General features: G+C 46.2%; 1 protein-coding gene across 2 annotated transcripts in view; it reads left to right on the top strand.

Moving 5' to 3' along the window:
* Positions 1–13,457: 13,457 nt before the first annotated feature.
* The window catches only part of ITGA3 (integrin subunit alpha 3), an 81,785-nt gene continuing 72,183 nt past the window's right edge, over positions 13,458–23,059 (top strand). For both annotated transcript variants that reach the window (XR_014504147.1, XM_083408376.1), the window contains exon 1: positions 13,458–14,122. Coding sequence is in view for 1 of the 2 variants with exons in the window: in XM_083408376.1 (XP_083264502.1) it covers positions 13,893–14,122 (230 nt within the window). In the remaining variant the exon portion in view is untranslated. The remainder of the gene's footprint in view (positions 14,123–23,059) is intronic.

The raw sequence follows: 23,059 nt of genomic DNA, 5'->3' as shown, positions 1-23,059 counted from the left end.
AGCGGATGACTCTGGGGTTGCGGCGCTCATCTTGCTTTACTGGCCAAGGGAGCCGGCGTACAGCTTCCGGGTCATGTGGCCAGCATGACTAAGCCGCTTCTGGCGAACCAGAGCAGCACATGGAAATGCCATTTACCTTCCTAACGGAGTGGTACCTATTTATCTACTTGCACTTTGATGTGCTTTCGAACTACTAGGTTGACAGGAGCTGGAACTGAACAATGGGAGCTCATCCCATTGCGGGGATTTGAACCGCCAACCTTCTGATCGGCAAGCCCTATTGCCGCATGTGAATTTATTATTTAGAGGTGCACATTTGAAAACTGTTACTATAATTTAAACAGAAATGCAATCCTATTTTAACCCTAATAGGAATGCGATCTATCTCATTCTCATCATGTATGGTGTGGATGTGGGGGGAAAAATATATTCTGGAATAGTGTTCATGAGCAACTAAAAAAGATTTTGAGGAAAAACCAGAGGCGTTCCTGTTAGGCATTGTATCAACAGACATCCCCAACAACAAGAAAAAAGGAGTTTTTATATGCTACAGCTGCTGCCAGAATACTGATAGCCAAAAACTGGAAAGGGGACATTGTCCCATCAATAATGGATTGGCAAAATAAATTATATGAATTTATAGAATTGGCTAGAATGACAGCAGCTATCAGATATCAATCAAATCAGAAACTAAGGAAAGAATGGGAATGCATGGAAGAATATATGACAAAACATCGCTCTAAAACAAATTTACTGATATGCATTGACTAAATTTTGTTAAGCTATCGACAGACGTTTTATGGGGAAAATACAAACAATATACATAACACAATACAATAAGAAATAAAAACAAAAGAAGCTGTAAAGTGGTGGAAGGAAGTCACAGGTGTAGGAATAAGGAAAATAATATATGCATAGAGATTTACATATATAGTACAGTGGTACCTCAGGTTAAGAACTTAATTCGTTTTGGAGGTCCGTTCTTAACCTGAAACTGTTCTTAACCTGAAGCACCACTTTAGCTAAAAGGGCCTTCCGCTGCTGCTGCGCTGCCGCACGATTTCTGTTCTCATCCTGAAGCAAAGTTCTTAACCCGAGGTACTATTTCTCGGTTAGCGGAGTCTGTAACCTGAAGCCTCTGTAACCTGAGGTACCATTGTATTGGAAACAATAATAATTTGGAATGTATTGCTAAGAATGTTAAAATGTGTAATTGAATGTAATAAAATTTTAAAAACCACCAAAAAAGAAAAGAAAACTGTTACTGTAATTTAAACAGAAATGCAGTCCTACTCTAACTGTAATAGGAATGTGATCTATCTCATTCTCATGGGGGCAAACTGCGATCAGGTGACCTATGTACCTGCTCCGCTGGTATGTTGCGGGCGACTGGCAATTTCAAGACCCTTGCAAGCTAGACTTTAAGCCAGGCATGAACTGGACAACACTTCAAACAGATGACTGTCTTTCTTCTGCAAAGTAGGATTCATGGTCACCCTGGTTGGGAATGAGGAGTAATGGGTTAAGGCAAAAAGATGCTATAAGCTTTTTCATGTGGGATGAGATTTTCTGAGGCACTTATAGAATCATAGAATCATAGAGTTGGAAGAGACCACAAGGGCCATCGAGTCCAACCCCCTGCCAAGCAGGCAACACCATCAGAGCACTCCTGACATATGGTTGTCAAGCCTCTGCTTAAAGACCTCCAAAGAAGGAGACTCCACCACACTCCTTGGCAGCAAATTCCACTGTCAAACAGCTCTTACTGTCAGGAAGTTCTTCCTAATGTTTAGGTGGAATCTTCTTTCTTGTAGTTTGGATCCATTGCTCTGTGTCTGCTTCTCTGGAGCAGCAGAAAACAACCTTTCTCCCTCCTCTATGTGACATCCTTTTATATATTTGAACATGGCTATCATATCACCCCTTAACCTCCTCTTCTCCAGGCTAAACATGCCCAGCTCCCTTAGCCGTTCCTCATAAGGCATCGTTTCCAGGCCTTTGACCATTTTGGTTGCCCTCCTCTGGACACATTCCAGTTTGTCAGTGTCCTTCTTGAACTGTGGTGCCCAGAACTGCACACAGTACTCCAGGTGAGGTCTGTCCAGAGCAGAATACAGTGGCACTATTACTTCCCTTGATCTAGATGCTATACTCCTATTGATGCAGCCCAGAATGTCAGCCCGGACTCTTTTTTTTTTTTGCCATTCTCTATAAAGAAACCACTTAACAGAGATTTTAATCCCCTCTCTCTTCACAATGGGCGTTGCTATTCAGGTGAAAGGGAAAGGTCACAGGAGGCTCTGTAGAAGGATGGAAGGGGAGATTTGTACAAGGTTTAGGGCTGTAACTGACCAAGTCCTCTTTGGAGTGGACTCACAGAAATTAGTAAACCTAATTTACTCAGGCCCACCAATCACAGTGGGTCTGCTCCTTGAGTAAGACTAGCATTGAATACAGTACTTTGTTGCTGCTGTTTTAATTGACAGGGAATAGAAATAATGGACCCAACCGTAGGCACCACATGCGCAATATATTAATCCATATACAATCTAAAAGTAATCTGTTTGCATGTTGCCAGAGTTACATTTTCTATCTGTTGTATTAGCTTTCCAAAGAATCAATAAGCAAACTGGGAACACAGCTTATCCTACAAGGTTTGTGCATCCTTCCAAGTTTTGACCCCAATATGTGTACAAAAAAAGTGTACATAGAGGAGAAATGTCCTCAAAAATGTGTATATTGGTGGGAGAAATGTACAAAAGTAATCGCCGTAGGGAGAATTGCTTGCAAAAGCATCTGTACAGTGGTACCTTGGGTTACAGATGCTTCAGGTTACATACACTTCAGGTTACACACACTTCAGGTTACATACACTTCAGGTTACAGACTCTGCTAACCCAGAAATGGTACTTTGCTTCAGGATGAGAACAGAAATTGCGCAGCGGTGGCGCGGCGGCAGCGGGAGGCCCCATCAGCTAAAGTGGTACCTCAGGTTAAGAACAGTTTCAGGTTAAGAACGGACCTCCAGAATGAATTAAGTTCTTAACCCGAGGTACCACTGTATTTGGCAAAATGCTGTACAAAACTACACACATTAGGAGAAACACATGTGAATTTTCATGCAAGCGCCTTCTTTTTTAAAGGGAAAATTGCAAACTAATGCAGAAATGAGATAAAAACTGAAACACTGGGAAAATGAGAATCCAAAAAGGGGGGAAATGCTCATCTTCTGTAAAGGAACGAGCTGGAGTTTGAGAATAACATGTGTGGATAATTTTCAAATATTGGGCGAGGGGGACCTATATTTGCTCTGATGCTCATAAAGCCTTTCAGCAGCTCTGGGGGAAGAAATAAACAGCTGCAAACTTGCTCCAGGAAGGGGATTTTGCGATGGGGACCAGGGAGTAGGGAGGAAACACCCAAAGATCAATGCGACTTTCCATTTGGAAGGAGGCACACTTATCACAGGGATTATAAAAGCCACTGTGGTTGCCCTAATGCAAACAAGACCTGTGCTGCAGAGCCTCGCAGAGGAAGGGGAGGCAGAGGTGAAGAATCACAGAAACGACATGGGCTCTTATTGCACCTGCCTGACGCCAAAAGAATTTGGCGGCTCTTCCCTCTCGCTCGGGCCTGCCAGGCTCAGAGAACAGCCCCAACTTCCTGGACCTCAGACTGCGGCTTGGCAAGGGGTGAGTCTGCAAAGAGAGAGGTGGCAAGGCCAGTGGCGTAGCGTGGGTTGTCAGCACCCGGGGCAAGGCAAGTAACTTGCGCCCCCTAACCCGTGGATTTGCGCCCCCTAACCCGTGGATTTGCGCCCCCTAACCCCCAGATGTTGCGCCCGGTGCGGCCGGCCCCCCCTGCACCCCCCACGCTACGCCACTGGGCAAGGCTGCAGCCATGCCCCAAATTTAGCTGGGTGCACCCAGGCCGTGCACAGTGGGCGAGGGCGAGGCATTCTGTGTACAAGTTACACAGAACCAGGCAGAGGGCCTGGAGAAAAATAACTACCAAACGTTTAGAAGACATCTGAAGGCAGTCCTGTTTAGGGAAGCTTTTAATGTTTAATAGGTTATTGTATTTTAGTGTTTTGTTGGAAGCTGCCCAGAGTGGCTGGGGAAACCCAGCTATATGGGTGGGGTATAAATAATAAATAATAAATACGTAATAATAATAATAATTAGGGCCAAAGGTAGGGCCAAACTGAACAGGTTTGCATTGCTTGCTGTTTTCTGAAGCCTCTAAATCAGGGGTCAGCAACGTGTGGCCCATGGGCCAGAAGCGGCCCACAGAGACCGTTTAACTGGCCCACAAGCCACCCCAGAACTGAGCCGCCCACTCGGCGAGTCTCGGCACGCTGTGCTAAACCGGCGCAGTGCGGCATGGGGACTCGCTTCCCCGGCACCGGAAATTGCATCTGTGCAGACGCTGGAAATCACAGGCGTGCGTGCGATCCAGTGTGATCCAGCCCACAAAGGGATCTCTGCAGGACCGATCTGGCCCAGGCAAGGCAAACCTTGCTGACCGCTGACCTAAATCTTGCAGCAACAACAACCCGAACAGGAAACTCAGTGACATGATGAACATGCCGTGAATCTTATTTGAACACTCATGGCTGAGTGGTAGAGCCCAGGCCCTGAATGCAGAAAGTCCTGGGTTCAAATCCTGGCATGTTCAGTTTTGAAAGTATCCGATAGCAGGTGGTTGTGGGCGGGGGTTCTGTTTCAGACCTTGGATAGCAGCTGACATGCCCATTATCCAAGTACTATGCTAGATCAGGGGTAGGGGAGGAGCCTTAGAGAGTGGTGGGAAGGCAGGGACCCTCAGTCCTTGCAACACCTGCATTGGGGCAAGACCTACTGGGAATAGTGACCACTAGGCCTGCACTGGTTTGTTTTCTTTCAATAAAGAGTTAACTTCACTGGCACCGCTGTTTTTTCAGTTGCTGCCCTACACCTGACTAAGGCTCAGTGGCGTAGCGTGGGGGGTGCAGGGGGGGCCGGCCGCACCGGGCGCAACATCTGGGGGGGCGCGCTTGCGCTCGCAGCTCTCTGCCCCTGCCTGGCTCACTCACACTCTCTCACTGCAGTGCTGGCTGTGCGAATCCGATCCGAGCCGCCGGGTCGCCGCCCGGTGCGGTGCGGAGAGAGAGCGAGGGAAAATCTGGGGGAGCGACAGTGCAGCCGGGGTGGGGCGCAAATTACTTGCCTTGCCCCGGGTGCTGACAACCCACGCTACGCCACTGCAAGGCTCCCATCATCAGGCAGCCTTCAAAAGTGATGCCTGGTGCATGCAATTTATCCTTGGGGATTATATCCAAGTGCCAAAAAAAAAATAGCAACTGGTCGAAATAGTTCAAAGAGAAGTGTGGTCCAAAGTATCTTTGGCAATGAGTAGCATGCCCTGCTTTTGGATGCCGGGAAGATCCACAGGAATCCATTTACAGTTACCTGGCGGAGCGCTGCTTGGGTCTTCCTTGACACTAAAAGCAATTAATGCTGTGTCCTTAATGTTATCTTGATGTAGCTTTCGCTGCACAACGGTGCTCGCTTGCCTTTATTTTATTATTCATGAGGAAACGTTTACAAGGGTGTTAGAAGTGCTAAACGTTGCAAACGTTTTGATGCCCGAGGCAGGAATGTTTGCCTTGAATAGCACCCACAAACCAGGAGATGTCAGGAGGTGTCAAGTCCACAGTAAGTCTTGAACCTGAAGCCATATTGCAGAAGTGGCTGAGCTTCAGCAAGCACTGGAAGGAGCTACCAAGACTTGGAGGAGAGGGCTTTCAATGGCCTGGGCTCTGCCTCCAGTCTGACGCAGCAATGCTTTTGAACGCCAGTTGCTTGAAACCCTGGGAGGGGAGAGGGCTCTTGAGTTCTAATCCTGCTTGTGGCTTCTTTTGTAGAATGACAGCCGTCCAGAGAAAGCTGGAGTTTTCAGCGGAAAACATTCTTCTGGACTATATACCTATTATATATAAGGTAAAGGTAAAGGACCCTTGGACGGTTTAAAGGTAAAGTGAACCCTGATCGTTAGGTCCAGTTGCGGACGACTCTGGGGTTGTGGCACTCATCTCGCTTTACTGGCCGAGGGAGCTGGCGTTTATCCACAGACAGCTTCCGGGTTGTGGCCAGCATGATTAAGCCGCTTCTGGTGAACCAGAACAGCATATGGAAATGCCGTTTACCTTCCCGCCAAAGCGGTACCTATTTATCTACTTGGACTGGCGTGCTTTCGAACTGCTAGGTTGGCAGGAGCAGGGACCGAGCATCGGGAGCTCACCCCATTGCAGGGATTCGAACCGCCAACCTCCCGATTGGCAAGCCCAAGAGGCTCAGTGGTTTACACCACAGCGCCACCCGCGTCCCTTTAAGTCCAGTCAAACTATGGGGTTGCACCGCTCGTCTCGCTTTTCAGGCCAAGGGAGCTGGCGTTTTTCCACAGACAGCTTTCCCGCTCATGTGGCCAGCATGAATAAACCACTTCTGGTGCAAGAGGATGCCATAACAGAAACCAGAGTGCATGGAAATGCCGTTTACCTTCCCACTGGTGCGGTCCCTATTTATCTACTTGCACTGGCGTGCTTTTGAACTGCTAGGTTGACAGGAGCTGGGACAGAGCAACGGGAGCTCACCCTGTCACAGGGATTCTAACTGCCGACCTTCTGATCGGCAAGCCTAAGAGGCTCAGTGGTTTAGACCACAGTGCCACCCATGTCCCTACCTATTATATGGAAGCTAACAATGGGACAAAGAAAATGGGTTTGACGTGCTACCGCCAAGAGACTGATATTGATGAACTGGAAGAATGAAGATATGATCCCCTTTAATAAATGCATTGACAATACGATAACACTTGCAAGTTATGAACGGACTGCTTATAGACGTAGACTTTGTTTGGTTAAATATGACAATATTTGGAATGAGTTTATACAAAATGTAGTAAGCTATTAATATTTACACATCAATATTATTAATAATATTTACATATGTATTAATGGGAGTGGGTGGTGTTGTGGTCTAAACTACTGTGCCTCTTGTCTTGGGCTTGCTGATTGGAAGGTCGGCGGTTCAAATCCCTGCGACGGAGTAAGCTCCCGTTGCTCTGTCCCAGGTCCTGCCAACCTAGCAGTTCGAAAGCACACCAGTGCAAGTAGATAAATAGGTACCACTGTGGTGGGAAGGTAAACGGCATTTCCGTGTGCCCTGGCTTCCATCACGGTGTCCTGTTGCGCCAGATGCAGTTTAGTCATTCTGGCCACATGACCCAGAAAGCTGTCTGGGGACAAACACTGACTCCCTCGGCCTGAAGTAAGATGAGCGCTGCACTCCATAGCCAAGTTTGACTGGACTTAACCATCCAGGGGGTCCTTTGCCTTACATAAGTATTAGGATAATAATATCAAATGTATATAAGTATGCATGACTTAGGGTATTTTTAGCATATTGGGTATATGCACATATTGTTTCCTTCTACACATTTTTGTGTCTTCTTTCCTTTTTGCCTTTTTCTTTGCATCACTTTATTTATTTAAAGTGAGAGCTGGACCATCAAGAAGGCTGATCGCCGAAGAATTGACGCTTTTGAATTATGGTGCTGGAGGAGACTCTTGAGAGTCCCATGGACTGCAAGAAGATCAAATGCATCCATTCTTAAGGAAATCAGCCCTGAGTGCTCACTGGAAGGACAGATCCTAACGCTGAGGCTCCAATACTTTGGCCACCTCATGAGAAGAGAAGACTCCCTGGAAAAGACCCTGATGTTGGGAAAGATGGAGGGCACAAGGAGAAGGGGACGACAGAGGACGAGATGGTTGGACGGTGTTCTCAAAGCTACCAGCATGAGTTTGACCAAACTGCGGGAGGCAGTGGAAGACAGGAGTGCCTGGCGTGCTCTGGTCCATGGGGTCACGAAGAGTCGGACACGACTGAACGACTAAACAACAACATTTCTTTAAAACGGAAACCTTTTCAAAAAATGTATTAATACCAAAAAAAACCCAAAAAGTTTAAAACAGGCACCTGGTCAGTCATTGTGAGATCAGAGGTGCTGGATTAGATGTGCCATGAGCCTGATCCATGAGCCTCTTCCTATGTTCTTACATCCCTAGTTGGACCAGAAATGACTCTCTCCATTTCCCATGACAAGCCAGCTCAGTGTCAGATGAGCTAAGCATTGCAAAATTTGGGAAGCATGATGCTTTCTTTCCATTGAAAGGTTGTATATGCTGTAGCAGATTTATGGGCAGGCAACCCACCCCCCAGGGCACTTAGGCATGTGGGGTGCACCTGTCACGAACTAATCCACCCAACGATCTTCCCAACAGCTGAAATGAGTTTCACGTACAGTTTCTACGGCATGAATGAATATAGAGTTACAGATCATAGCGTGACAGGAGTAGATCGTGCATGCAGATCACACATCAAAGTCACGCAATGGGTTACCCCGAGGTATTGGGGAAATATATATATTTAAAAAGCTGAACAAATGGAATGGGCAGAAGACGCCCCTCACCTGGAGGGTGTCATGAACTGGCGGGACGCAGAGGAATGACGGGGGGCTCCATCTGGGGGAGCCACCAAGGAAAGAAGGCTCAGAGCCCGGGGAGAGGTGGTAGGACAACGACGGGTGGACCGAAGGGAAGAGGAGGAGTTGGAAGCTGAGGAGGCAACAGGGTCTAGTGAGCAGGGGGAGTGTGTGGCATAGAGCAGTCCAGAATCAGAGGCAGAAGCTGATATTGCGGCAACGCTAGCCATCTCCTCCCCATATTCTTTAATAATACTGACAACTGGGAAACACTGGCCTGCGAGCGCTCCAATTGGAGAACAGCCTTTACCAAAGGTGTCATGGACTTTGAAGATGCTCGAACTCAGGACAAAATGGAGAAATGTGCTAAGAGGAAGGCACATTTGGCAAACACTCACCGTGACCAACTCCCACCTGGAAACCAATGTCCCCACTGTGGAAGGATGTGTGGATCCAGAATTGGCCACACATGGACTCATTTTTTAAACCATGTTTATGGAAGACAATCTTACTCAGCTACAAGTGATCGCCAAAGAAGAAGAAGAATATTCCTTAATACTAAGAACATGTCTTTTGCACGTGGTTCTGGTGGGTAGATCTTGGCATTCTAGTAAAACCCAAGGTGGTTTGTGAGAGCCTGAAAACGGGTGGCCAGGGCGGAGCCTTCCAGATGCTGGGGACTACAACTCCCACCAGCCTAGGCAGAACAGTCAATGGGCAAGGATAATGGGAGTTGTGGTCCAAAACATCTGGAAGCCACGTTGTTGGCTACCCCTGAGAAAGGCCTTTGGTATGGTCCAGCAGGGCGCTTCTTAGGACTGAGAACAGAGGTCAGCAACCTAAGGCCCATGGGCTGGAAGAGGCCCACAGAGGTCATTTGACCGGCCCACAAGCCACCTCCAAACCAAGCTGCCCACTCATGCGCTGCACTAAACCGGAGCACCACAGGGACTCACTTTTTTGGTGCCGGAAATCACAGGTGTGCACACACAGAGGGACCTCCGGGGGACCGATCCAGCCCAGTCAAGATAAACCTTGCTGACTCCTGACTTAGAACATGAAGACGGCCTTTCTTGAGGTATGTTCCCATACATGGTGATGAAGGCACAGAATTTCATTTCCAATGACCCCTGGTCAATGGCCATGATGCCTGTGACTGAGGGGAGTTGGGCGTCTAAAAATACCTGAATGGGCACAAGTTAGCCACCCCTGTTTTGGAGGGAGGACTTTTCCTTTTAAGGACCAAGAACTGAGAGGGTATCTGCGAAAAGGCTATGCATCAGAAGGAGAGAATCAGGCGATCCGAAACATCTGAACTCACCAGGAGGGGAGAGCAAAGCTGTCTGGTCGAATTTGAGTTTGGGTGAGAAATCAAGCTCATCTTGATTGATGCCCTGTTCCCAATTCCTCCACTGCTAATGGGGAAAATCAAGGATTCTGCACCAAACCCCTGGAAGACTCTACATTTCCTCCTCTCTCCATTTCCTCTTTTCTCTACTTGGAATCCCAAGATTATCAGGCTGAAAACATCCAACAGCAATTAATGCATTCCATTCCTGAAACAGAAGGGTTTGCAATGATATGCAAGCAAATTTCCTGGGAACAACTTGTGGTTAAGAGCAGGGAAATGTAGACATTTCCCTTTTGGGTTTGAAAGTCCTTTTTTTTTTGGCCACCCAAAATAAGTGTGGCCTGTGTCCTATCACAGACGCAACTGGAAGCTGAAGCAAATTCTTTCTCCACCCCCGAAGTTCTCTGGTGTGAATTTCGAAGTTGATTGTTCTCCAGATATTCCCCGGTTGCTCAAATATTTGCTGTCTGTATTTGCCAATATGTGGACATGTGATACGTGTCACTGACTGCCTTGCTCCTAACGGCATCAGCGCTGACCACAGTTTGAAATGCAGAGAGCGCTAGAGTAGTCCGTTCCGAATGTAACCAGTTCATGGGTCACCACAGCTTAGAGCAGCCTTTCTCAACCTTGGGTCCCCAGATGTTTTAGGCCTACATCTCCCATCATCCCTGACCACTGGTCCTGTGAGCTAGGGATCATGGGAGTTGTAGGCCAGAAACATCTGGGGACCCAAGGTTGAGAACCACTGGCTTAGAGGGAAAGCACATGTACCTATTTACCGTATTTTTCGCTCTATAAGAGGCACCAGACCACAAGACGCACCTAGTTTTTGGAGGAGGAAAACAAGAAAAAAAATATTCTGAATCTCAGAAGCCAGAACAGCAAGAGGGATCGCTGCGCAGTGAAAGCAGCGATCCCTCTTCCTGTTCTGGCTTCTGGGATAGCTGCGCAGCCTGCATTCGCTCCATAAGACGCACACACATTTCCCCATACTTTTTAGGAGAGAAAAAGTGAGTCTTATAGAGCAAAAAATATGATATTTAACATATTTCTGTCTCGTTTTTCAGTGCAAGCCCTCACAAGGCTGCTTACAGTGGAAATGTTAAAACCCAAACATCTGACTGTTGGAAATGTAAAGAAGTAGAAAGCACATTTTACCGTATGTGGTGGACGTGAAAGGAGCTATGGACTTTTGGGAGATGATTTATAATGAGTTGAAAAAGATATTTAAGGCAACTAACCCCCCCAAACTAGAAGCTTCTTCTGCTTTTTACTAGAGATAACTGGAGAAGATATTCCCCCAAACCCAGACAAATCTATTTCTTTACGCAACCACGGCAGCAGGAATATTATACGCACAAAAATTGTATGATGAGGTGCTCCCTACTCAATAAGAATGACAGCTGAAATTGATAGGCTATGTAGAACAGGCAAGTTTGCCGTGCAAAATTAGAGATCAGAAAGAGACTGGTCTTAAAGAAGATTGGAAAATATTTACAGAATGCTTAGAAGCTCGGTGTAAACATGTTAGAATGCAAATAGGATTTGAATAAGAACAGCAGTGGAGGGGGTGAACTTTTTGTTTTTATGTGAGATAAGGTGAAGGTATAGAGTAACGATAATATGCAGCATAAATTGAAATTTTGAGGGAAACACGGAGGGATGGAGGGGAAGTCGTAGGTGGAATGACTGATTGCTAAATTTGAAATGTTGTTGAGTTGTTTGTTTGTTGAAAATTTACAAATAAAATTATAAAAAACAAAACAATTGAACGAACATACAATAAAAGCAGCAGGTTATAGACGTAACTTCACAGATCAGAATAAAAGCTCAATAAAAAAATGACAGGCAATGTTGTCTAACCTTCCCACAAATTTGGTGCAAACAAACCAGTATGGATGCTTAGTAAACATACAACATCTTTGAGCCAACCTGCAGAGTTTATGCAAATAAACCAGAACAAATGCTCAACTAGAAGGTCACCTGGAAGTAACTTGTATGTCATAATGACGAATCAGCTAAGGGGTGTGGTTTTGAAACTATGAAATCTATGAATTCGGAGGAATACATTTGCGCGCACAGAGAGCACTTTGAAATACAAACATCCGTAGTGGAAAGCCATCTTAGGGATAGGGAGGACCAAGCAGCATAGCTAGATTTTGATATATACACACACATTTCAAAATCCACAGGTTAGAACCACAGATTTGTAGAGTTGGAAGGCACCCTGAGAATCATCTAGTCCAGGAATATGCAGCTGTTCCATACGGGGTTCGAACCTGCAATCTTGGCGTTATCAGCACCATGCTCAAACCATCTGAGCTATTCTGAGATGTGGATGTCTGCTTGCCACATTTGAAAGCTGTGAACCTGAGGGAGGAACCAGCCTCTCTCTCACTTTAAAGTAAAGGTAAAGGTACCCCTGCCCGTACGGGCCAGTCTTGACAGACTCTAGGGTTGTGCGCCCATCTCACTCAAAGAGGCCAAGGGCCAGCGCTGTCCGAAGACACTTCCAGGTCACGTGGCCAGCGTGACATCGCTGCTCTGGCGAGCCAGAGCCGCACACGGAAACGCCGTTTACCTTCCCGCTAGTAAGCGGTCCCTATTTATCTACTTGCACCCGGGAGTGCTTTCGAACTGCTAGGTTGGCAGGCGTTGGGACCGAACACTGGGAGCGCACCCCGCCGCGGGGATTCGAACCGCCGACCTTTCGATCGGCAAGCCCTAGGCACTGAGGCTTTAACCCACAGCGCCACCCGCGTCCCTCTCACTTTAAGTTGTATGTAATTCCAGTGCAGTTTACTTGACTCCGGGAGGGCTGGCGCAGCAGGGATCAGTCCCGGAACCTCAAAACTATAGACCAAGTCAGGTGGAGTGGCTAGGATGTTGAACTTAGACCAGGGAGAGGCAGCTCTGTTTTGCAACAAAGTTCACTGGGTGATTTTGGACCACTTTATTGCCTCCTACCCTATAGGGCTGTTGTGACAGTGGACTTGGGACAGGCAGAGAGTGAGATGAGCATCTTGGCCAAGGAACAGGATAGCAATGCAATAACAAAACAGACAAACCTCACAGCACCAATGGTAGGGCTTTGCCAGGGCTGACTGAGGGAAATGCAAGGGACATCTGGTAAAATATTTTGATCCAGTGATGGTTCTGAGTCAGGCAAACTTCTGCTTCCTTTAGATAAGCCCAGCGGTTTGCCCAGGAAAGCCGGCAAGTGCGCCAGAACCGGCTCTTGTTATTCCTCGCGCGGCGTCATAATAAAAACAAGGGCCCCTGAGCGTGTGTAGAGTGCACCCCCTTTCCCGCTGACTAAAAGCAGCGCGCCCCAATACACCTGTGATCACGGAGAGATGCGCTTCGAGGGGAAAGCGTGCGCCTGGAAACCTCCAGGCAAATCTGGGTCTTTGTACCTTTAAGGTGCTTGTTTTTTTTATAAAAGAAAAAGAAAATACAAGCAAGAATGAAATCAGTTCCCCGGCCTTTTATCTGCCCTCGTCTTTGTTTGCGCGCTGGGCAGGTGTCCAACCTGTCCGGGGCCCCTTTAAGAACCAAGCGCTTGTCACTCCTGCTCGCTCCGACTGTTTCTTTTTCCCCCGGAAGAAAAGTGTAGCCAGAGCGGCTGCTCAGACTCTGTGCAAGGTGGGGAGGGAGGTAACCAAGCAAGCACGCGCGCGCCTCGCTTGCGCGATACCAGCCACAGAACCGGCTCCATCCGAGCCTTTTGCGCGTAGGGAAGAACCGGGTGGAGAGGAAGGAATATCCGATCGCTAAGCAGGGAGACTGCTGCTGCTGCTGCTGCTACAATCTGCAACATTCACAAAGGAGGTTGGAGAGAGGAGGAGGGCAAAACTCCAGGAACTGAAAGCAACAACAAAAGCAAGCCGGGTTTTTTTCCCCCAGCCCCCAGCAAAACGAGCAAGCCACCCGCAAACTCCTTTGCAGAAGGGCGCAGCAGACTCCTGGGAAGCAAAAAAAAAGAAGGAGAAAGAAATTGGCGAAACACGAAATGGGCGCTAGCCAGTTCCACCTTTGCAGACCCGCAGGACGCAAGAGCCAGCCTGGGAGGCAGAAAGCGCTCCTGCTGGCATGCGCCCTGTGGATTTCCCTCTGCGCCCCGAGATGCGCGGCTTTCAACCTGGACACGAAATTTCTGATCCACAAGAAAGGCAAGACCCCGGACAGCTACTTCGGACTCTCCGTGGCTCTGCACCATCACGTGGACGGGCAACGATACCTGTAAGTGAAAATAGCGTTGGGACGGGGAGTGTGCAGTATTGTGAGAGGCGCCCTTTTCTCCGGAGCCTCCCACTCTCTTTCTGAACTTGAGGTTCAGACTGGAGGCATAAAATCCGCTGCAGTAGTTACGAGGGGAGCAGGCATTCGAATCACACAGAACTGTCCGGCAAGCAGGGATCTGAGATTTAGAGAGCTGTCCGATATTTAAGCTGACATCCCTTTTTGTTCCTCCCTCAGGAAGCCTCAACTGAACTCTGTGGGACTTACTTTCGAGTAGACCTATCTAGGGTGTTATACTGAGAGGCACACACTTTTTTCCCTGCCCATTTTTGCCTAGAACAACAGGTTGGCAAAGCCCCCAATTCTGCGCTCATTCCCCCTCCTTGCCGCCAACAAAGTTTGGCAGTTCCCCAATCTGCTTTTAATTAAATGTCATATTCTTGGTTCCTTCTCTTGGGAATGGAGATCTAGCATATTTTTGTGGTCTCTGGTTAGCAAAAGGGACTCTTATAATAAGTGTCTGTGAACTAATTGAGAAGTTACTTGCATCTACTCCCCACCCACCCAAGCGTGATGCAGTTCACATCTGTTTGTGCCATTCAGCTTGTCAGCTTTTCGGATTTAGCTGGAATTCATCTGTTCCTGAACTCGATGCCTGTTTGCGTGTGTGTTCGAGAGCAATTTATGCCCTATTGTGTTGGGGTTGTACCACATGTGGCCTGGTGCGTCTAACATCAATTGGCCCTTTCCTTCCAAAGCGAGATGTTGATTGAAACCAGGGAAGCGGCTGCAAATGTGATGGTTAATGCTGTTTGTTGACAGAAAATATATTCAGGGTCACTGAATATTGGTGGCCACCGGTAACACAAGACTGGCGGTTGCCAACGTGCTGCTTGTGGGTGCCTATGAAGCTTTTCCCTGGTTGCCCGAAGGGTTTTTTCCACACAAATTAGGCTTGTGAGAAGCATTCCATTATAGCCAATATCATGGGTTGCAGAGTGTGCTTGGTTGTGGTTTGCAGATATGTCCACAGACTCAGAAAGATGGCAAGTCCTGCACTCGAGGTACATTCAAGTCTACCCAGCGGCACATTGCAACCTAATCAGAAAATGCAAAAACTCAGATATATGAGCTAGGCTCCAAATAGCTTCTTAAACCAAGGTTACAGTTGCCAGAACAGAATGTCTAGTTTGGGGGCTCTAAAGTCTTATATTTTCAAATGATGGCCGAATGACGGTGAGGGATTCTCATTTAAACATCTGGCTAGTTCAGATGACCACCTTGAGCTGGGTTAAGAGCTCTGAGAACTTAGGGAAGAAAATTCACTTTATCCAGGGACAGTTCACATGTACAGTGGTACCTCAAGTTAAGTACAGTACTTAATTCGTTCCAGAGGTCCGTTCTTAACCAGAAACTGTTCTTAACCTGAAGCACCACTTTAGCTAATGGGGCCTCCTGTTGCTGCCGCACTGCTGGAGCACAATTTTTGTTCTCATCCTGAAGCAAAGTTCTTAATCTGAGGTACTATTTCTGGGTTAGCGGAGTCTGTAACCTGAAGCGTATGTAACCTGTATATCTGCTCCAAACTCTTTTTCTTCATGATGGCTTCTGCTGCTCAGGCTGCACAGAAAACGCATTTTGGTTCCAAAAATTCATTCTGATTGTGCAGATAATATATAACTGATAGAATTCTATAGGATGGGGGCATGGGTGTGCAAAAACAGTCCAGATTCAATGATCCCCAGGCATGCAAATTCCAGGTGGTGGAGATGATATTTTATGTGAATCACCCTGAGACCTTCAGGTATAGGGCAGTATATATAAATTAAATAAATAAATGATAAAATGTCAGGCACCCAGGCATCTTCGCTTGGTCGCAAGTGGTCAAAAGCCAGGTGCAAAATGCTCCTGGCGCCTGGCTAATTTCGAACACCGACAGCACGTCGAGATACCTTACTGGGGAATAGTGCAACTTTACTGCAACATATGCCTGAGCAGAATAAAAGGGGCAAATCAGAACTTAAAGGTAGAGGTAAAGGGACCCCTGACCATTAGGTCCAGTCGTGACCGACTCTGGGGTTGTGGTGCTCATCTCGCTTTATTGGCCGAGGGAGCCGGCGTACAGCTTCCGGGACATGTGGCCAGCATGACTAAGCCACTTCTGGCGAACCAGAGCAGCACACGGAAATGCTGTTTACCTTCCTGCCAGAGTGGTACCTATTTATCTACTTGCACTGGTGTGCTTTCGAACTGCTAGGTGGGCAGGAGCAGGGACTGAGGAATGGGAGCTCACTCCGTTGCGGGGATCCGAACCTCCGACCTTCTGATCAGCAAGTCCTAGGCTCTGTGGTTTAACCCACAGCGCCACACTTAGGGACAAATCCTTACCGTCCCAAACCTGCTTAATTCATAGCAGTGCAGTTTTGTCTGGGATATGCATGTGAGGGCGAGGCTCCCTTAGCACTCAGTGTGCGTTTCCCTGGATGAGGCTCAGCTCTTATGCTAGTGGCAGCAGATAACAGGTGCCAACCCAACCAATGCAACATGCAGGCCACTCTGGTGGTTCACGAGAAGCCTTTTGAAACCTTATCCAGCAAGGATGCAGTACTAAATATTTAGTATGTATGTCATACCTTCTTCTTTTTTAATGGCATCAGATGGTTGCTGGAATGCTTTTATTTCTTCTAAGAAATTTATATCCCACTCAGTATTTATTTAAGTAAAAAGAAACCCAAGAAACTTCATTTTTTTAATTTTAAAAAATCCCTAAAATATTTTATGCTATTATTTCCATTTATATGCCATTTTTTTCCTATGTAAATTTGCACAATTGCAACAGTACCTCTGCTCTGAGAACTGCCCTGGTTGCCCATTTGCAATTGGGCCCAGTTAAAGGTGTTACAACAACAACAACAACAACAACAACAACAACAACAATAACTTCTTCTTCTTCTTCTTCTTCTTCTTCTTCTTCTTCTTCTTCTTCTTCTTCTTCTTGCCCTGCCCATTTGCCTGGGTTTCCCCAGCCACTCGGGGCGGCTCCCAACAGAATATTAAAAACACGATAAAACATCAAACATTAAAAACATCCCTAAACAGGGCTGCCTTCAGATGTCTTCTAAAAGTCAGATAGTTGTTTATTTCCTTGACATCTGATGGGAAGATGTTCCTCAGGGCGGGTGGCACTACTGAGAAGGCCCTCTGCCTGGTTTCCTGCAACCTCACTTCTCGCAGTGATGGAACCGCCAGAAGGCCCTCATAGCTGGACCTCAGTGTCCAGGCTGAACGATGGAGATGGAGACCCTCTTTAAAGCCCTTAACAGCATGGGACCAATTTACTTGTGAGATCGCTTTACCCCATATAGGCCCATATGACCACTTCAGTCTAAAGAACTGGCAGTGTTACAGGTATCACATAATACTGATTCTGAACTTGTTGTTGTTGGCGCCCATCTAAATAAATCCATACACATTGGAACTAACTCTCTGTCTCTTTACATCAGCCAGTCACCTCCGCTGCTCTTTTCAGCACCTGTTTAAAATGTGTGTTTTTTTCTAGGCAAGCCTACCCAGACAGGCAGAAATCATCATTGAAACACCTCAGTCAATACCAACTGGTTAAAATATATGTGCTCCACCAGGAATCTGGTGGCATTGTTGACGGGGCAAGATCTGTCAAGATGGGCAGTTTAGGATGCATAGATGACCTCTGGCCCTGCTGGTGTTAAGAGACCAATCTGGCTTAGCCAAAGATACACCAGCATAATAATAATAATAATGTTATTATTTATACCCTACCCATCTGGCTGAGCCGAGGCCAGCGCAAGATGCCCAAAATGGACATTCTGGGGGCGTGTTTTGGGAAGCACCGGGGGGGGAGGAGGAGGGAGGGGAGACACTTAGTTCGAATCCTAAGCTTGTTCTGCTCATTCGGATGATTGGCAGCCCTGTATAAAACACTATTTTAAAGGCATGTTTCCCCTCTTCCAGGCTTAGGCAGAGCAGCTGCAGCGGTTCCACAGCTGAATGGGATTTGGCTCTGGTCTACCTTTAGGGCAGTTTAACTTACGCCGGCTTGTATTACGCCAAGCTTCTTGTGTGCATAGGATTGCTTCCTATGTCTGGTCCACACTTCTCAATGTGAGGAGTTGTGGGGAGACACCTGAAATGGGTAGTTATAAAAAAATATTTAAAATAATAATCATATTTATTTATTTATTTATTTACCGCTCGTCGTTAGGCAAAACTCTTAAGCGGTTTACAACACAGGTTAAAACACCTTAAGTAAACAGCAAACACCAAAACAAAAAGGAGGGAATTTATACATTCGATGAAACGCAACTCAATAGAGCATCCTCGTCGGTGTCAAAATAAATAAAAAATCAGCTGCAAAAAAAAAATGCGAGGAAAATCCATGGTAAAAGGACTAAATCCAAGCATCCTCTAAAGATCAGGCAGCAAAATAATTAAAAATGAAAATGAGCTAAAAAGTATAAATTTCACCTTTTTAAAAAATGACGATAAAAACCCCCAAACCTGATTCGCAATGAAGCAAAAGAAAACCGACTCATTCTTCCCCACCACCATACATCAATCCATCATCCCATGAAAATCACGAAGAAAACTTTGGCTTAGAATCAGTTTGATTCCCACCCCCTCTTTCTTTTTCCTTTCTCCTCCTGTGAAGAGGCTGCTTCCTCATGTTTTCATGTTGTATTTTAATCTTTTTTAAAAATTGTATTTTAATCAACTTGTTTTTATTATTGGTTGTTAGCTGCCCTGAGCCCGGTCTTGGCTGGGGAGGGCAGGGTATAAAGAAAAAATTATTATTATTATTATTATTATTATTATTATTATTATTATTATTATTATTTAAAACAGCCACTGTTAAGAGCCATTAAAAAAAATACACTGGGCAAGAGAGATATCAGCCTAGTGGCTCAAAAGCAGGCTGCAATGGAATAATGCAAGGAGGATAGCTCACTTGGTTAGAGCGTGGTGCCATTAAAGCCAAGGTTGCAGGTTCTATCCCCGTATGGAACAGCTGCATATTCCTGCATTCCGGGGGGTTGGACTAGATGATCCTCAGGGTCCCTTCCAACTCTATGATTCTATATGAAGGGGCACGTGCTGGATTTCCAACAGCCACCCCCTTGGGGCACGTGAATTGGAGGCTCTTGGCTCTGTTCTCTCCTCCTTTTTTGCACGTGGCACACACTGGCCTGCTTTATCCTTTGAGTTTGTTCTTCAAAGCACATGCCTAGTCTTGCAGATGCTTCCCTGTGGTTTGTGCCTCCACCTTCACTCACGCTGCCTGTCTGCCACGCAGAGAGAGTCATCTGGGTGGGATGCAGGTACCTAGTGCGTTGGTAGTTTAGGGCTGTTTGAGGAGCAGCTGAGCTAAGGTTCCGATCCTACGTTTACTTACCGGGTTTGGGGGGGGCGATGGAGGAGAAATTTGAGTCAGTACACTTTTAAAGCCAGATCTAGCAGATCCACACTTTCTGAAACTATACGAGAACCAGAACGCAGCTTATCTTTGAAACATACATTTGTCTGAATTTTGCGGTGCAGTTTTCCAGCCCAAAGTATACAAAAGCGCATATGATAGTGTGCCTGAGAATGAGGATATTAGATACAGCAGCACATTCTATTCAGGGAAAATCGCTTGCGAAAATGGGCACATCAGTATAAACTGCGTATGTTCATTAGCAGAAGTCTGCGCTAAAATGCTAAGGACTTTTCCTCTCAGTGGAAAATTTCTGCAAATATGTAGAGAAGTCGAAATGAAGATTTGAAAAATGAGAAACTGAGAGAATGGAAAAGTATAGATCCTTCCAGCCCTACCTGGGAGTAAGGCTTGTTAAACTCAATGGGACTTACTTCTGAGTAGTGGTTTCTTCTTGAAACAATGCTGAGCTGAATGGACCAGTGATTTAAAGCAGTTTTCTCTGCCCTTACAATATGAAACACTGGAGCATAAAGTATTGTATTAATTCTCTACATGACTGGCAAACCTTACTATCTGAAGCTGGCATTGAAAAATCTGAATTTTTCCTCCAGTCTTCCTAAGCAGTCTGTCCCTCTGGCTTTTGTTACCTGTCACCTACATATTGTGTGTTTGTGTGTGTAAATACACTTACAAAGCACTGAGACGGATTCCAGCCATGTGCAAAAGGTTAAATGGAAAGGTATTGCCCTAATGCACAAAGTACCTATGCAAAGGTGATGGTGGAAAATGAAATCAATGGAAATTCTTCCCCCACAAAAGTTTATTTTCATATGCATTAATTATGGTTTTGTCTCACGCGGCTCAGCTCAGGATCAGCCAGAGAGCTTCATGGCTCAGAAAGATTCGGATCTGAGGCTTTGCAGTCCTTAACTGATCCGTTTGCTGTCTGGTGTGCTGCTTCCAAAACATTCCTGGGAAACCCCAAGCGGTTGTAGTTCCAGGAGTCCTAGAGCACAGCTCCCCCACACTCCCTATAGCCTGACTCCCTTTTCTTCTAACTCTGGGTGTAGACATCACTATCTCCAAGAGGGAAGAAGCAGGCAAATAAACAACAATTGCTCCTACCACCACTCACTTACCGTATTGGCCCGAATATAAGCCACACCCACAAATAAGCCGCACCTTCGGGGGGGGGAGAGGGAAAAAAAAGACAATACCCAAATATAAGCCGCTCCCTTAAAATTGGGTTACAGGCTGAAAGTCGCAGCGGTTGGTAGAATTTTAACTTGGAGCCAATTTAAGCCTTTGATTTTCCAAGCCCGCAAAAGTTACTGTACAATCTCTGAAATTGCAAATTGCTATTCAATTGGCTACAATTCCGCAGGCACTCACACCCATAAATGGGAAATGAACAGTCTCAAGCTCGCAAATCGACAATAAAACATTTACCGTATGTCTGTTTCAAGCAGCGATATCGTAAAAAGGCCAATTTTTGTAAGGTCGCGAATTTAAGCTGCACTTTAACTTTTCACGGTTGGAATTTTGAAAAAAAAAGGGAGGCTTATATTCGAGCCAATACGGTAACTTCATGGAAGTTCAGCAGCAGTTTAGTGGACATTTCCCCTAACTGACACACAATTGTATGCAATTTTGCCTAAGACAAGCATTCCTGCAAGGCGATTTCCCCGAATGTGATGCATATGTTTTTTGCATGTCCTCGTCCCTAGTATACACATCTAGGGTTGCCATATGTCCTCTTTTTCCAGGACACATCCTCCTTTTCATGGGTAGAGTCGTCATAGCGATCCATAGTTAAAAGTTGAAGTTGACCCAGGTGTCCTCTTTTTTGCTCTTCAAAATATGGCAACCCTGTTTTCTTTCACACTTCCCCATGGCAAACGCACCTCTGTACTTATTAGTTTGCTGGAAAACTATGTTGCAAAATTTGGACAGGTGTGAATTTTGAAAGACGGCCGTGGTTCAGGCCTTGTAGTATTTCAGGAAGAGTGAATTGTGTAGTTTAGCCTTTAAATGTGGACCATATTGAATTGCTCCCCACTCCCTAGTGGAACAACCTTGAGTCTTTTCTGATTTTGATTTGAAATGCCTTCCTCCCCACCAGCCAATTTGAATGTTTTGACCCAGAGCGATGGCCCAAGAGTATTTCTTAGGCCCAAGAGTATCTCTTCATCCAGACCCAACTGTGAATTGTTCATTTACAAACAGAGGCCTATCCTAGCCCAGGCTCATCTTCGAGGGTCAAGGTGTGAGGTTCCCATGGACCTGTTAACATTCTTGTAGTTCTTTGTTGGATTGGATAAATTCTACGGTGCTTTACAAAAGACCTTTTCAAACCACCGGATTTTTCCTCTTGATTAACTAACTCTCTCTCTTAGCTCAGGCCTCCGTTCCCATGGAGACGTGTATTATGTTGTTTAAGAGGCAGGGTTTTTTCCACACACCCCCTTCCTTACTTAGCCTTGGTATAAATCACGGCTACTTGCACTAATTCTAAATGTACTGATCTTCTAGATTGCGTTTCAGCCGGAGATCTGTTTGTGTTCTTCTGCTCTTACTGGGGCTGCACAGGGATGGGTGAATCTGTCTGTTTCTGGGTTGTTGTTTTTTTCATTTTCCCAATCTTAAATTCAGCTTTCTACATTTGCACATAGGTTGGCAATTTTTTTTGCAAAAGGATTTCTCTTCATAGGCACATTCTTGTAGGCAATTTTGCCTGGAATAAACCTTTCGGGAAAGAGATTCCCCTTACTAGAATGCATGAAAATGTATTTTATTTTCAGTAATATATGTATTTTTAGGTGCCCTTTGCCAGGGACGGCCCACACATGAGGTAACATGAAGCAACTGCCTCAGGTGGCAGGATCCAGAGGGTCAGCAGAACCCAATGTAGATCTTTATTCCACCCCCACCCCCATTCCTGATGTAGATCTTCACTCACCCCTTCTTCCCCGGCAGGGAGTGGGGACGCCATTTTGTGGTTTACCTTAGGTGCCAAAATGTCTTGGGCTAGCCCTGCCCTTTACGCTAGCATAGCTAGTTTCTGGACCCACTTCTAATCTGAACATACATTTGGGGACCTATTTCTTAACCTTTTACCACATATTTGCATGATGGTAGCACTCCTGTTGTGACTCACCGTGGATCAGGCCGCAATCCAGTAGTTGAAGACGAGCACGCGAGTAAGTGCAGTGCACTTTCTTTGGCTAGAGAACCGCAATTCAAAATTCAGAGAAGTGCCGATCTCAAAAAATGGCTGCGTTTTGGTTTGCATATTGTTTCAGAAAGAGAAAATTAGGTAAGTTCGTTTTTAAAGGCGATCTAAATCTATGCCATATTTGGTGGGGAGTCCTGTTCCTCTTAGGGACGCGGGTGGCGCTGTGGGTAAAAGCCTAAGCGCCTAGGGCTTGCCGATCGTACGGTCGGCGGTTCGAATCCCCGCAGCGGGGTGAGCTCCCGTCGTTCGG

The sequence above is a fragment of the Podarcis tiliguerta genome (genome assembly GCF_965153285.1).
Source record: "Podarcis tiliguerta genome assembly, chromosome: 13".
NCBI lineage: Eukaryota > Metazoa > Chordata > Lepidosauria > Squamata > Lacertidae > Podarcis > Podarcis tiliguerta.
This window is presented reverse-complemented; position numbering and strand designations above follow the sequence as displayed.